At 39.2% G+C, this 16082-nt stretch overlaps 1 protein-coding gene across 1 annotated transcript in view; it reads left to right on the top strand.

Moving 5' to 3' along the window:
- The window catches only part of LOC103070005 (phosphatidylinositol 3,4,5-trisphosphate 3-phosphatase TPTE2), a 58985-nt gene extending 44305 nt beyond the window's left edge, over positions 1–14680 (top strand). Inside the window, exons 16-19 of the mRNA XM_007471693.1 lie at positions 8146–8238; positions 9551–9621; positions 13285–13396; positions 14597–14680. Of these exons, the coding sequence (XP_007471755.1) occupies positions 8146–8238; positions 9551–9621; positions 13285–13396; positions 14597–14680 (360 nt within the window). The remainder of the gene's footprint in view (positions 1–8145; positions 8239–9550; positions 9622–13284; positions 13397–14596) is intronic.
- Positions 14681–16082: the final 1402 nt, after the last annotated feature.

The raw sequence follows: 16082 nt of genomic DNA, 5'->3' as shown, positions 1-16082 counted from the left end.
ATTCTTTTAATGTATTGTTGAATTTGGTTTGTTCATGTTTCACTGACGATTTTTGCATCTATGTTCATCCAGGATATTGGCCTGTAATTTTCTTTTTTTGCAGTCTCTTTGTCTGGTTTTGGTATCAAGGTAATGCTGGCCTCATAGAATGAGTCTGGAATATTTTGATGAAGGATAGGTATTTACTGTTCTTTAAATGTTTGGTAGAATTCACCTGTGAATCTCTCTGTTCCTGGACTTTATTGGGAGTTTTTTGATGACTGATTCAATATCATTATTAGAAATCTACCTATTTGGATTTTCTATTTCTTCCTGATTGTTTTGGAAGATTGTGTGTTTCTAGGAGTTTATCTGTTTCTCCTAGATTTTCCAATTTGTTGCTGTAGTTTCATATGATCCTTTGTATTTCTATGGTATCAGTTGTAACTTCTCTTTCATTTCTGATTTATTTGGGCCCTCTCCCTTTTTTTTCTTGATGAGTCTGGATAAAGGTTCGTCAGTTTTGTTTATCTTTTCAAAGAACCAGTTCTTAGTTTAATTGATCTTTTCTATTTTTAAAAAACCTCTTTCTGTTCTGATCTTCATGATTTTTTCCATTCTACTAACTTTGGACTTTGTTCTTTTTCTACTTCCTTTAGGGCTAAGGTTAGATTGAGATTTTACTTGTTTCTTGAGTTTGGTCTGTATTGCTATGAACTTGCTTTTTAGAACTCCTTTTGCTGTGTCCCAGAGATTTTGTAATGTTGTGTTTCCTTTTTTTGCTGTACGCGGGCCTCTCACTGTTGTGGCCTCTCCCGTTGTGGACACAGGCTCCGGACCGCAGAGGCTCAGCGGCCATGGCTCACGGGCCCAGCTGTTCCATGGCATGTGGGATCTTCCTGGACCGGCGCATGAACCTGTGTCCCCTGCATCGGCAGGCGGACTCTCAACCACTGCGCCACCAGGGAAGCCCGTGTTTCCATTTGTATTTGTCTTAAGGTATTTTTAAAATTTTCTCTTTGATTTCTTCAGTGACCCATTGGATTGTTTAGTAGCACGTTGTTTAGTCTCCACATGTTTGTGTGTGTGTGTTTCTCTAGTTTTCTTCTTATAGTCAGTTTCAAGTTTGGTACTGTTGTGGTCAGAAAAGATGCTTGGTATGATTTTAACGTTAACTTTATTTGGACTTGTTTTGCGGCCTAACGTGATCTATCCTGAAGAGTGTTCCATGTACACTTAAAAAGAATATATATTCTGCTGTTTGGGGGTAGAATGTTTTTTATGATCTATTAAGTTCATTTGGTCTAACGTGTCATTTAAAGCCAGTTTCTTTATTGATTTTCTGCCTGGATGATCTGTTCATTGCTGTTAAGTGGGGTGTTAAAGTCCATACTGTTATTGTATTACTGTCAGTTTCTCTTTTATGTCTGTTAATATTAGCCTTACCTATTTAGGTATGCCTATGCTGAGTGCATAAATATCTACAAGTGTTATATACTCTTGTTGGATTCAACTCTTTATCATTATGTAATGCTTTTTTTTTTTTTTTGGTCTCTTGTTACAGCCTTTTTTTTTGTTTTGTATACATTTATTTTATTTATTTGGCTGCATTGGGTCTTCGTTGCTGTGCACGGCTTTTCTCTAGTTGCAGCAAGTGGGGGCTACTCTTTGTTGCGGTGCACGGGCTTCGCATTGTGGTGGCTTCTCTTGTTGCAGAGCACAGGCTCTAGGCAAGTAGTTGTGGCACATGGGATCAGCAGTTGTGGCTTGCAGGCTCAGTAGTTGTGGCCTGCGGATTCCAGAGCGCAGGCTCAGTAGTTGTGGCCCATGGGCTTAGCTGCTCCACGGCATGTGGGATCTTCCCAGACCAGGGCTCGAACCCTTGTCCTCTGCATTGGCAGGCAGATTCTTAACCACTGTGCCACCAGGGAACTCCCACAGCCTTTGTTTTTAAAAATTGGTTTTATTTTGGGGGATTTTTGAAATTGAATTATAGTCGATGAACAGTATTATATGTTACAGATGTACAACATAGTGATTCACAGTTTTTAAAGGTTATACTTCATTCACAGTTATTATAAAATATTGGCTATATTCCCTGTGTTATACAGTATATCCTTGTAGCTTATTTATTTTATACATAATTTGTACCTCTTAGTCCCCTACCCCTATCTTGCCCCTCCCCCCTTCCATCTCCCCACTGGGAACCACTAGTTTGTTTTATATCTGTGAGTCTCTTTCTTTTGTTATATTCCCTAGTTTGTTTTATTTTTTATATTCCACATATCATACAGTATTTGTCTTACTCTGACTTATTTCACTTAGCGTAATACCCTCAAAGTCCATCCATGTTGTTGCATATAGCAAATTGTTCTTTTTTATGGCTAAGTAGTATTCCACTGTGTGATATGTGTGTGTGTGTGTGTGTGTGTGTGTGTGTGTGTGTGTGTGTGTGTATATGTTTATATATCACACAGTGGAATACTACTCATGCCACACCTTCTTTATCCATTCATCTGTTGATGGACATTTAGGTTGCCTCCATATCTTGGCAATTGTAAATAATGCTGCTATGAATATTGGAGTGCATGTATCTTTTTGAATTAGTGGGAGTTTTTTCTGTACACATACCCAGGAGTGGACTGCTTGGTCACATGATAGTTCTATTTTTTGGTTTTTTGAGAAGCCTTCATACTGTTTGCCACAGTCGCTGCACCAATTTACTTTCCCACCAACAGTGTATGAAGGGTCCCTTTTCTCCACATCCTTGCCAACACTGGTTGTCTTTTTTTTTTTGATCTTTATTGGAGTATAATTGCTTCACAATACTGTGTTAGTTTCTGTTGCACAACAAAGCAAATCAGCCATATGCATACACGTCCCCATATCCCCTCCCTCTTGAGCCACCCTCCCACCCTCCCTATCCCACCCCTCTAGGTCATCGCAAAGTACCGAGCCGATCTCCCTGTGCTATGCTGCTGCTTCCCACCCGCCAACTATTTTACATTCAGCAGTGTATGTACATCGATGCTACTCGATGCTACTGTCACTTTGCCCCAGCTTTGCCCTCCCACCCCATGTTCTCAAGTCCATTTTCTATGTCTACCTCTTTATTCCTGCCCTGCAACTAGGTTCATCAGTACCATATATATATATATTTTAGATTCCATATACATGTGTTAGCATACAGTATTTGTTTTTCTCTTTCTGGCTTACTTCGCTCTGTACGACAGACTCTAGGTCCATTCACCTCACTACAAATAACTCAATTTCGTTTCTGACTAATATTCCATTGTATATATGTGCCACATCTTCTTTATCCATTCATCTGTCAATGGACATTTAGGTTGGTTCCATGTCCTGGCTATTGTAAATAGTGCTGCAATGAACATTGTGGTACACGTCTTTTTTTTTTTTTTTTGGCTGTGTTGGGTCTTTGTTGCTGTGCATGGGCTTTCTCTAGTTGCGGTGAGCAGGGGCTACTCTTTGTTGCGGTGCATGGGCTCTCTTTGCGGTGGCTTCTCTTGTTGCAGAGCACGGGCTCTAGGCACCTAGGCTTCAGGAGTTGTGGCTCATGGACTCTGGAGCGCAGGCTCAGTAGTTGTGGAACACGAACTTAGTTGCTCCGCGGGATGTGGGATCTTCCTGGACCAGGGCTCGAACCCATGTCCCCTGCATCGGCAGGCGGATTCTTAACCACTGCACCACCAGGGAAGCCCCATGTCTCTTTTTGAATTATGGTTTTCTCAGAGTATGTGCCCAGTAGTGGGACTGCTGGGTCATATGGTAGTTCTATTTCTAGTTTTTTAAGGAACCTCCATACTGTTTTCCATAGTGGTTGTAAAAATTTACATTCCACCAACAGTGCCTGAGGGTTCCTTTTTCCCCACACCCTTTCCAGCATTTACTGTTTCTAGATTTTTTGATAATGGCCATTCTGACTGGCATGAGGTGACCTCATTGTAGTTTTGATTTGCATCTCTCTAATGATTAGTGATGTTGAGCATCTTTTCATGTGCCTTTTGGCCATCTGTATGCCTTTCTTGTGAAATGTCTATTTAGGTCTTCCGCCCATTTTTTAACTGGATTGTTTTTTTTGATATTGAACTCCTTGAGCTGTTTGTATATTTTGGAGATTAATCCTTTGTCCATTGTTTCATTTGCAAATATTTTCTCCCATTCTGAGGGTTGTCTTTTCATCTTGTTTGTGGTTTCCTTTGCTGTGCAAAAGCTTTTAAGTTTAATGAAGTCCCATTTGTTTACTTTTGTTTTTATTTCCATTACTCTAAGAGGTGGGTCAAAAAAGATCTTGCTGTGGTTTATGTCAAAGAGTGTTTTCCTATGTTTACCTCTAAGAGTTTATAGTGTCTGGTCTTACATTTAAGTCTTTAATCCATTTGGAGTTTATTTTTGTGTATGGTATTAGGGAACGTTCTAATTTCATTCTTTTATATGTAGCTGTCCAGTTTTCCCAGCTCTTATTGAAGAGCCTTGTCTTCTTTTTGATGATAGCCATTCTGACAGGTTTGAGGTGATATCTCATTGTGGTTTTAATTTGCATTCATCTGATATTAACAATGTTGAGCATCTTTTCATGTGCCTGTTGGCCATCTGCATGTCCTCTCTGAAAAAATCTCTATTCAGGTCTTCTGCCCATTTTTTAATTGCCTTTTTTTTTTTTTTAACGTTGAGTTGTAGGAGCTGCTTATATATTTTGGATATTAACCCCTTATCAGTCATGTCATTTACAAATATTTTTCCCCATTCAGTAGGTTGTCTGTTCATTTTGTCATTGGTTTCCATTGCTATGCAAAAGCTTATATGCTTAATTAGGTCCCATTTATTTATTTTTGCTTTTGTTTCCTTTGATTTAGGAGACAGATCCAAAGAATTATTGCTATAATTTACATCAAAGAGTGTTCTGCCTATGTTTTCCTCTAGGAGTTTTATAGTATCCAGTCTTACATTTAGGTCTTTAATCCATTTTGAGTTTTTGTACATGGTGTTAGAGAATGTTCTTTTACATGTAGCTGTCCTACAGCCTTTGTATTAAAGTCTATTTTGTATAAGTATTGCTACCCCAAATTTTTGTTTCTATTTGCGTGGAGTATTTTTTTGTATCCCTTCACTTTCAGTCTGTGTGTGTCTTTAGATCAGAAGTGAATCTCTTGTAGGCAGCATATAGATGGGTCTTGTTTTTTTTTTTTTAATCCATCATTCACCCTATGTCTTTTGATTGAAGAATTTACATTTAAAGTGATTATTGATAGGTTGTACTAAATACCATTTTGTTAATTATTTTCTGGTTGTTTTTACAGTTCTTCTATGTTCCTTCTTCTCTTGCTCTCTTCCTTTGGAATTTGATGACTTTCTTTAGCATTATGTTTGAATTCCTTTTTCTAATTTTTCGCAATATCAGGTTTTCGGTTTGTGGTTAATTTGAGGTTCGTGTATAGCAGCCTATGTGTATAGCAGTCTATTTTAAGTTGATTACTTAAGTTCAAATCATTCTAAAAACACTACATTTTTACTCCCCCCACTCCATGTTTTATGTTTTTGATACATTATACATCTTTTGATTTTGTATACCTACTAATTATTGTAGTGATAGTTGATTTTACAACTTTTGTCTTTAAACCTTATAACCTTTGTAAGTGGTTGATCCACTGCCTTTACTATACGTTTGATTTTACCAGGGAGATTTTTCCTTTTACATGTTTTCTGATTTCTAGTAATGGCCTTTTCTTTTTTGCTTAAAGAAGTCCTTTTAACATTTCTTGTATGACTGGTTCAGTGGTGAACTCCTGTAGATTCTGCTTGTCAGGGAAACTTTATTGCTCCTTCAATTCCGAACAATAACCTTGCCAGATAAGAGTATTCTTGGTTATAAGTTTTTCCCTGTCAGTACTTTGAATATATTGTGCCATTTGCTTAAGGCCTGTAAAGTTTCTGCTGAAAAATCAGCTGATAGTCTTATAGGGGTTCCCTTGTACATAACTAGTTGTTTTTCCATTCTTTTGCACCTAATATGCTCTCGATTCCATCTACTGTATTGTTCCTTTCAGTTATTGTATTCTTCAGTTCTGATTGGTTCTTTTTTATATCTCTTCGTTGAAGTTCTCACTGTGTTCATTCTTCTTCCAAGTTTGGTGAGTACCTATCCTTATGGGTATTACTTTGAACACTTTATCAGGTTGATTACCTATGTCCATTTCGTTGGTTCTTATCCTGAAGTTTTGTCTTGTTCTTTCATTTGGAGCATATTCCTCTCATTTGTTTCTGTGTATTAGGTAGATTAGCTACATCTTCTGGTTTTGAAGAAGTGGCCTTATGTAGAAGGTTTGCTGTGGGGCCCAGAAGAGCAATCCCTGCTAGTCACCAGAGCCAGGGATGTTTTCTATGTGGGCTGCATGTGCCCCTCCTGTTGTACGGTGCCACAGATGCTGCAGTCACGCTAGTGGAATGGGCTGGCCCCCAAGCCAGCTGCCTGTGTGGCCTGGCCACAGCTGCGGCACATTCACTGGTGGGCAAGGCTGGCCCCAGTGTGGCTGGCTGTGGGGCCCAACCACAACAGTTGCAGGTACAATTGTGAGTGGGGTTGGCCCCCAGGGTGGGAGCTTCTTTGGGCTCCCACCCTGGGAGGAGGGGGACTACAACCAGCCAAGGACTCCCACTGGATATGGCAGGGTGGCAGCTGGGAGCTGCTTTGGGCAGGGCAGGTCTGCAGGGGAATGCTGGGGTTGGGGTGAGTGGTGTTAGCAAGGTAGATGGCAAATGTTTTGAAATGGCACCTGCCAGTGCTGGGCCAGCCTAGGTAGAAGGAGAATTTTTTAATGATGCCCACCAGCACTTTGTTCCCCAGAGGCAGTTTCTTCCCCCCTTTGGCACTCACCCTGAAGTTAATGAACGTACTTCACATACAGCCTGGGCACTTTGCAACGTACTGCCTCTGTCCTGGGACTCAAAGTGAGTGAATTTGTGCGTGTGCACTTTAAGAGCAGAGTCTTGGTTTCCTACAGCTCTCCTGGATACAAGCCCTGCTGGTTTTCAAAACCAGATGTTATGGGGGCTCATTTTCTTGGTGCAGGTCCCTAGGGCTGGGGTGCCTGACATGGGGCTCAAACCCCTCTCTCCTTAGGGAGAACCTCTGTGTTTGTAAGGTCCCCTCCCATTTGTGGGTAGCCATGTTGGGGGTATGGGTCCTGATGAGACCACATCTCTGCCCTCCTGCCTGTCTCAATGTGTTTTTTTCTTTATATCCTTAGTTGTAGGAGAGCTGTTCTGCTGGTCTTCAGGTCATTCTCAGAGCTGTTGCACATGTAGTTGCAGTTTTGGAGTGTCCGTGAGAGCATCTTCCTACTCCACCATCTTGATCCCCTCAGTACTCCTCTTAATTTATACAAATCCTTCCATGCCCATCTCAGTTTCCACCTCCTCGGTGACACTTTCTCATTCTACGCCTCCTGTTAGCCTCCCTGAATCACACAACGGCACCCTTAGTCTTCATCATACAGCTTAACACGTAGTTCTATGCTATTCTGCTATTGGTCCTGATGTGTTTTACTCCCTGAAGCATCAACAGAGTCTTCACTTTCTTTTGTATTTTTCCCAGGGCCTAGCATAGACCTTTCTCACTGTGGGTGTCACTATCATACAAGGGTGTATCCGTAACAAATAATCAGTATAGCTTCAAAGTTGTTCATTCCAGAAACTTGGCCTACCTTTGGTCACTCCATCCAGCAGTCTGCTACAGACAAGGCCTACGATCCCATCAGCAAACACATTTTTGATAAAATGTGAGCAACTAGGCATTGCTTTTTAAATATGCATACTAGCTTTAAAATTGAGCTTCTTATGTATTCCCAACATATGAAAATTAGGTGACACACATTCAACACTAATGTTTACTTGGTTAAAGTCTAATAGAAAATTGAATACTTTGCTTTTCAAGTGTTCCACCATAACCCTCAACCACGATGCCCTGTTAAAAATGTTAACAGTATTGCAACTTTATAGAAATAAATATTAACATTTATACATGTAGTCATTGGGCTATGAGACCAAGAGTACTTGATTAAATAGAAGAAGCCTCAATAAGTGGACATGAACTTCACTGTTGTCTCATTATCAGGTTTATAATTCTGAATTCCATGTGTTCATCCACAGATAGTTCATGATGCTGAAACAGACAGAGTAATAATTAATCTATCCAACTGTCCACCTCTGTATGATGAGGTGAAAGTGAAATTTCTTTCTTCGGTGAGTCATCAAGAAACAATCTATGCTTCTATGCTGCTAATCGTGTCTAGTCTTCTGAATGATTCTGGTTTGGGATTTCCTTTGCTACAGTTCCCAACAAGGGAGATGATAGGAGATGTCAACCCCTAGTCAGGGATGGGGAGACAAAACAAGTCAGATTTCTATATCGAATATTTTTTTTAAAAAGAAAATATGTAATTAAACATATTTTTGCTCATTTGTTTTTCTAAATTGTATACAATTTGCATGTATTAATTTTCAAATAAGAAAAAAATACAAAAACCCAGATGTTAAAAAAAAAAACAAAACCAAGGTATAAACTACATAGCAGTGATCATATTTTTGGTTTGTATCTTTAAAATACATTGCTCCCCATAACTTATAAAATACGTTAAAGTGAGGAAGATTTTGCTTTCTTCTCAATTGATGTATAATTCATTTAAAATAGCAATATTTAATCCAATATTTATGAAAAATAAGAATATCTGCCATTGTCATTACAGTATAATTTATGCTGACCAGTTATCAAATGTATGTCTGATTATTCTGTATATAGCAAATTTCTAAGCCCCAGGAGTTTCATTTTCCTATTAAATCATCAACCAGAACTGCCAACATGTAACTGTGTTTGCTCAATTTAAAGCTTATTTCCTGTGCCCGCCTGCACCCCCTGCTTGTTCCCTGTTGGCGGAGAATTTACTAAGTTTGAAATGGTACATGTGTTGAAGCAAGTGGCTGGGATAGCTCCCCTTGAACAACTGAGCCAGTCTGAATTCTCTTAATCAGTGGTCTCTAAGCAGAAGCACTGGTGTAGGGGCGCTAGCCAAGGGGATGTTGGTGATTTCTGGCCTTTGTGATTGTCAAGGGTCATGAGATGAAAGCACTTTCAGAAATCTTAGGTGTTTCTATCATCATCAGTCGTGGTTAATTATCCAATGTAGCTAGCTGCTCCTTGTAGGAACGGATGATGTTACTGGGGCAGAAACAGACATAGGTCCTTAGTAGGTTCTGTTTAGCACTATCCAAACCAGATTAGAAGATCAGTGTCTAAACTTATAAGTATCATAGAGAAAATACATTTCTTTGAAAATTTTGCTAGAAATAGCGAGAGAAAGGAACAGCAGTCTCTCAAAGTCTCTCTCTTGGTATCTTGAGTATAATGTTGATGGTAAGTGCTGCATATTCAATAGCTACAGTTATTTGATGAACATACAGATGAATAAAGGAAGGAATTTTAATTCCTTTGGAAAGATTATTTTTCACAGTAAAATGGATACTAAACTAATTTTTTCTTTTAACCATGTCTTTTTAGGATCTTCCTAAATACTATGACGACTGTCCATTTTTCTTTTGGTTCCACACATCTTTTATACAAAATAACAGGTATGGCTATGGTATAACGCAGTAGAAACAGCTTAGTCTCAAATGTCTATGTAAGAGGTAATGACAAGTCTTTTGCTAATTGCCGTAAGCCCAATTTATAGAAACCAAAAAATCCTTGAGTCACCGTTCTTCATTGCCTTCCTTATTGTGATCTGGTTATTTTAAAAAACATCTTTATTGGAGTATACTTGTTTTACAATGTTGTGTTAGTTTCTGCTGTATAACAAAGTGAATCAGCTATATGTATACATATATCCCCATAGCCCCTCCCTCTGCATCTACCTCCCACCCTCCCTATCCCACCCCTCTAGGTGGTCACAAAGCACTGAGCTCATCTCCCTGTGCTATGTGGCTGCTTCCCACTAGCTAGCTATTTTACGTTTTGTAGTGTATATATGTCCATGCCACTCTCACTTTGTCTCAACTTACCCTTCCCCCTCCCCATATCCTCAAGTCCATTCTCTAGTAGGTCTGTGTCTTTATTCCCGTCTTGCCCCTAGGTTCTTCATGACCTTTTTTGTTCTTAGATTCCATATATATGTGTTAGCATATGGTATTTTTCTCTTTCTGACTGACTTCACTCTGTATGATAGACTCTAGGTCCATCCACCTCACTACAAATAACTCAATTTCGTTTCTTTTTATGGCTGAGTAATATTCCATTGTATACATGTGCCACATCTTCTTTATCCATTCATCTGATGATGGACACTTAGGTTGCTTCCATGTCCTGGCTGTTGTAAACAGAGCTGCAATGAACATTGTGGTACATGACTCTTTTTGAATTATGGTTTCCTCAGGGTATATGCCCAGTAGTGGGATAGCTGGATCATATGTTCTATTTGTAGTTTTTTAAGGAACCTCCATACTGTTCTCCATAGCGCCTGTATCAATTTACATTCCCACCCACAATGCAAAAAGGTTCCCTTTTCACCACACCCTCTCCAGCATTTATTGTTTGTAGATTTTTGATGATGGCCATTCTGAGTGGTGTGAGGTGATGCCTCATTGTAGTTTTGATTTGCATTTCTTTAATGATTAGTGATGCTGAGCATTCTTTCATGTGTTTGTTGGCAATCTGTATATCTTCATTGGAGAAATGTCTTTTTAGGCTTTCTGCCCATTTTTGGATTGGGTTGTTTTTTTGAGACTGAGCTTCATTTTTCATATTGAGCTTGTATATTTTGGAGATTAATCGTTTGCCAGTTGCTTTGTTTGCAAATATTTTCTCCCATTCTGGGGGCTGACTTTTCAACTTGTTTATGGTTTCCTTTGCTGTGCAAAAGCTTTGAAGTTTCATTAGGTTCCATTTGTTTATTTTTGTTTTTATTTCCCTTACTCTAGGAGGTGGGTCAAAAAGGATCTTGCTGTGATTTATGTCAGTGTTCTGCATATGTTTTCCTCTAAGAGTTTTATAGTGTCTGGCCTTACATTTAGGACTTTAATCCATTTTATTTTTGTATATGGTGTTAGGGGGTGTTCTAATTTCATTCTTTTACATGTGGCTGTCCAGTTTTCCCAGCACCACTTATTGAAGAGGCTGTCTTTTCTCCATTGTATGTCCTTGCCTCCTTTATCAAAGATAAGGTGACCATATGTGCTTGGGTTTATCTCTGGGCTTTCTATCCTGTTCCATTGATCTATATTTGTTTCTGTGCCAGTATCATACTGTCTTGATTACTGTAGCTTTGTAGTACAGTCTGAAGTCAGGGAGCCTGATTCCTCCAGCTCCATTTTTATTTCTCAAAATTGCTTTGGCTATTCGGAGTCTCTTGTGTTTCCATACAAACTGTGAAATTTTTTGCTCCAGTTTTGTGAAAAATGCCATTGGTAGTTTGATAATTGCATTGAATCTGTAGATTGCTTTGGGTAGTATAGTCATTTTCACAATGCTGATTCTTCCAATACAGGAACATGGTATCTCTCCATCTGTTTGTATCATCTTTAATTTCTTTCATCAGTGTCTTATATTTTTCTGCATACAGGTCTTTTGTCTCCTTAGGTAGGTTTAGTCCTTGCTATTTTATTCTTTTTGTTGCAGTGGTGAATGGGAGTGTTTCCTTAATTTCTCTTTCAGATTTTTCAGCATTAGTGTATAGGAATCAAGACATTGCTGTGCATTAATTTTGTATCCTGCTACTTTACCAAATTCATTGATTAGCTCGAGTAGTTTTCTGGTAGCATCTTTAGGATTCTCAGTGTATAGTATCATGTCACGTGCAAATAGTGACAGTTTTACTTCTTTTCCGATTTGGATTCCTTTTCTTCTGATTGTAAAAATATGGCTATTCTTGAGACCCACTGTTGCATTATCCTCAAGGTCCATGCCATAGGACTGCGTTATAAAACATACTATAAGCAGATCTTGAGTGTGGCAACAAATCCCTCCCATGAAAGTTTAATATGAGTTTGTTCAGTACCTTGAATATGGTAGGTCCTCAGTATGTGTTGATTTACTGATGACTGACCAACACCAAATTCTATGCCACAGGAAGGTGTCATCCAGGGAGGCTTCAGCTAGTTTAAAAGGTAGTTGACACACTTACATCTAGGGTAGAAGTTATAAGACACAGTAAGTATCAGTGAAGACAGCTTTCAGAAAATCATTAATAGTCTCCCATTTAAAACTGATTTTCTTATAACTAAATCGGATAATCTATTTTTTAAAAGTAATTGACTTGAAGAGTATTCCAAAGAACCTCTATCATATCTGAAACTCATTCCTAAATCTAGAAGTTCTCCACATCTTCTATTCTGTGGTGCTGAAAATTTGAGATTGGTATCACCATACCATTCAATACAAAAGGAAAGATAATATTCAAAAAATCATAGAGTTTTGAAGAACTGGTTATGATTGTATGTGCCATGAACTGACAGTTCCCATGACATACAGTCCTAGCCTTTTCTTCAAATGTAGACTGCATCTAATCCCACCTCAAGTCCACTAAGGTGACAGTAAATAAAAACCTAGCCTAAACACCTGCAATGCACACACATTTAGTGGCTATTGATAGAGTGAACTTTGGATTTGCTGGAACATTTTTACCAATTTTTTCCCCTGGATGTATACAGACAGAAAACTTCGACTTATAACATGAGCCAAGTCCCTCAAATAGACATCTAGGTGGAACTTCATTTGGTACTACTCAAAAGTGGTTCTTGCTAAAGGGCACAGCTTTTTCCTTTAAAACACCATGTTCATATTAGAGAAGCAACATGCTAAATCACTTTTCTCCTCACTTTTATAGTTTCTGAAGATTTAACATGTGAATTTCCATACTCCTTGGTAAAGCTATTACGAGATTTAATTTACCCAAAATGCCAACTTCATCATTTAAAAGACACTTGTTATTATTGGGTTTTAATACACATCTAGTCTGATTTATCACATATAGAAATTTAATTTATTAAATGATATTAATTCCATAAAAGGCAATATTAAAAGGATGAGTGACACGTTATTACTGAAGGTCATGATATTTTTGTGTCTTAAGAGAGAAAGTGGGAGAGCTGGTCTTTGAAAGCTAATTAGATGCAGAGGAGGGGTCGAGACTGATGGTGGCTAGCAAGGCTTGTTTTTTTAAAGCTCTAACAAGGGTGTCCTACAGTATGGCTTTTCTGTTAGCCCTACAATAAAATGTAATCTTTTTTTTTCTATTCTAGGCTTTATCTTTCAAGAAGTGAATTGGATAATCCCCACAAACCAAAAGCATGGAAAATTTACCGTCCAGAGTTTGCAGTCGAGGTATATTTTGATGACGTTAAGTTGCAGCTGGTATCTAAGTGTAGTTCCCCTTCTAGGCTAGAATCATGTTCTTCCCAATCCTTGCTACCTACTTATATCCTTTAAACCTATTTCCTTGCTGATATATTTACATATATATATACATATGTTCTTGAGAACTGTATTAAATATATACGAGAGAATGTCAATGGCAATAGTTTTCATTTGTATTGAGATAAATTTGAAACAGTACACGGGAACGTTAGTTATCACTTAAGAACTCAGAAATAAAACTTTCCTATCAAAATAACATATTTAAAAATTGTGATTGTCCCCCAATACTGTGGGTTTATTTACTTATGTATTTTTGGACAAGTATTCATTCCCTGCTTTGGTTTACATTTGTAGTTTCAGATTTGTTAGAAAAGTAATTTCTAATTCCTTCTACTTGATTTACAAACTATTAACGAGCGTCAGAATGGCAGCAAAGATCGTTTTAAAACCCATCAGCCCTGCTCACAACCAGCTTCACCTAAGCTTGGGGAACTCTGAAGTAAGGTCAAGTTTTCATTATAGACACTGGTTAGTCCTGTGTCCACAGGGAATCATTTTCTCTTTGGTACCAGGTGCTACTTTATTCCAAGTACTTTCACTGCCACTATCTTAAGGCCGTAATTGTCTTTGAAAACAGTTCTATGTTGGCTTTACTATTTGATTTTCCTTTTATTGGCAAGGCTCTCAACAATCTAGCCCAAGTTGAATTGATCAGGAAATGAAAAGTAGCAAATGATGAGAACCAGTGCCTCTGCTACAACACAGACTAATCGTTCCTGAAAAACCTTGCACTTTGCAAAAAGCACAAGATAAAAAAATAGGGTTTGGGACAGACCATTCCAATTAAGCAGTGTTGTAACAGCGCACTAACCACTGGCCACTTGGGTTGGCAGCCCCAGGAGGTCTGGAGGTTGCCACAGTCAGTACTTTTTAAGGGAAACTAGAGCAACAGTTTATAGAGAAGGGTTGGTGGGTGCCGACCTAGCAGGGAGGAGGGCCCCGAGCTGCCAGCATGGAGGCGTGGAAGGCCATGCAGGTGCTTCTCTCCCCCTCAAAACAGCCCCCCAAAAGCACAGCTGCAAAGGTTATTCTACTCCCCTTAATCTGACTCCCCTTGGGGGAAGAGCTCTTGGTGACACAGCCTTTCAAACTCCTTCCATGTTATGACTACATTATTCCCTGTAATTTGGGTTACAGAAATGTGTCGTGGCAGCCCAGGTTATTTCCTTTAAAATTCCTGCAGCTATAATCCGTGGAGGACAGATCAGCGGGCAGGCCTAGGTGAATGGGAAAAAAAGCGAGGAGTAAGATCTACCTTGAACACTGGCAAAAGCTGGGAAACCCCAGTTTTTCAGAATCTTGCTTTTTGAAATAAAGGAAATTACAGTTGGGGGTTCTCTTCCCTAGCTCTCCAAAATGGATTAAAATATCTGGCAATTATGAGCTGTCACACTAGTCTGCTTTTGCCCGTAAAGAGAACTTGCTCAGGGCCTCCAGCAGGGCTGCTTTCCTAGAACCCTGTGCGAATAATTCGTTAAACAACTTGAGAAACTTAGATCATAATATATCAAAACGATACTGGTTTTCTTGAATAGAATTTACTGACCTGGAACAGAACTATCCAAAACTTGATACCCAGAAGTTATTTTAAAAAATAGAATGGCATCCTGCCAAATCAGTCACATCACATACACAGCCTGGCGGAGGGAGAGTAATTCTAGTGGGCCACGTTTCGTAACTGCAGTGTATACAGAATATTTATATCAGTAGTTATTTTACATCAGGAATCTTGCTGACAAAAAAAACCAATGCTCGTTGCAATAAAACCATCACCTTGAAATATCACCATACATAACTCAAACATTCCTGACAGTTGGTTCTTAGCACATAAAGTACTTAAACAAATCATAGTCAACTATTAGGCAAATTTAATGATAGAACACGAGAATTTCTTTAAACACAGTATTTCAAGTTACTCTATTTTTGTCTGGAGTACAGATTTGAAATGGTACAAATTGTACCCAAATACTGAACCATGAATTAAGCAAATAGAATGAAACGTTAAAAAAAAAACAACTGTCTTAAGCTTCCATTCATTACTCCCACTCACTCTTATTTGCCTCAGTTAGTTTTTGTTGAAGATACTCAGTTAAATCTTTCCAGGACAACACATGAGAAGACCTACTGCCAACACGGCTTAGACAACAGGGACCCGGTGGGCTCTGGAGCAGGTCACTTCCTGGGGGAAGCCAGTCCCATTTGCTATTTTTGCTTCAATCCAGGCCTGTTCAGAAGAAGCACCACTCAGTAGCTACTGACCATTTAAGTACGGACAAAAGTAAGGTAGAAAAATTGCTTTTCAAGAAAAGGCAAATGGAAGACCAGGCATAGCTCTGGAGCCCATTGGGCACAACACCGGGCATCCCCCCTCCACTAAACGTCTGCCAGCAGCTGGCCTTCCCGACCCTCTCTGGCTTCTGGCCGGAGTCACCACCGAGGCTGCAGGGAGAACAAAAACTTGTGGAAACTGGAGGTCTCACACACAACGCTTCCGTTCTGTCGACAGGGGCGGACATACCAGTGTGGATCATTATTAACACATCAGCCGCAGGGGCGGATTAAGAACTCTTTATTAGAGGCCTGGGGGCGGTCTCGGAGCAGCACAGAATGAGGCGGCTGACTT

The sequence above is a fragment of the Lipotes vexillifer genome, unplaced genomic scaffold (assembly GCF_000442215.2).
Source record: "Lipotes vexillifer unplaced genomic scaffold, Lipotes_vexillifer_v1.1 scaffold470, whole genome shotgun sequence".
Classification (NCBI taxonomy): Eukaryota; Metazoa; Chordata; class Mammalia; order Artiodactyla; family Lipotidae; genus Lipotes; species Lipotes vexillifer.
This window is presented reverse-complemented; position numbering and strand designations above follow the sequence as displayed.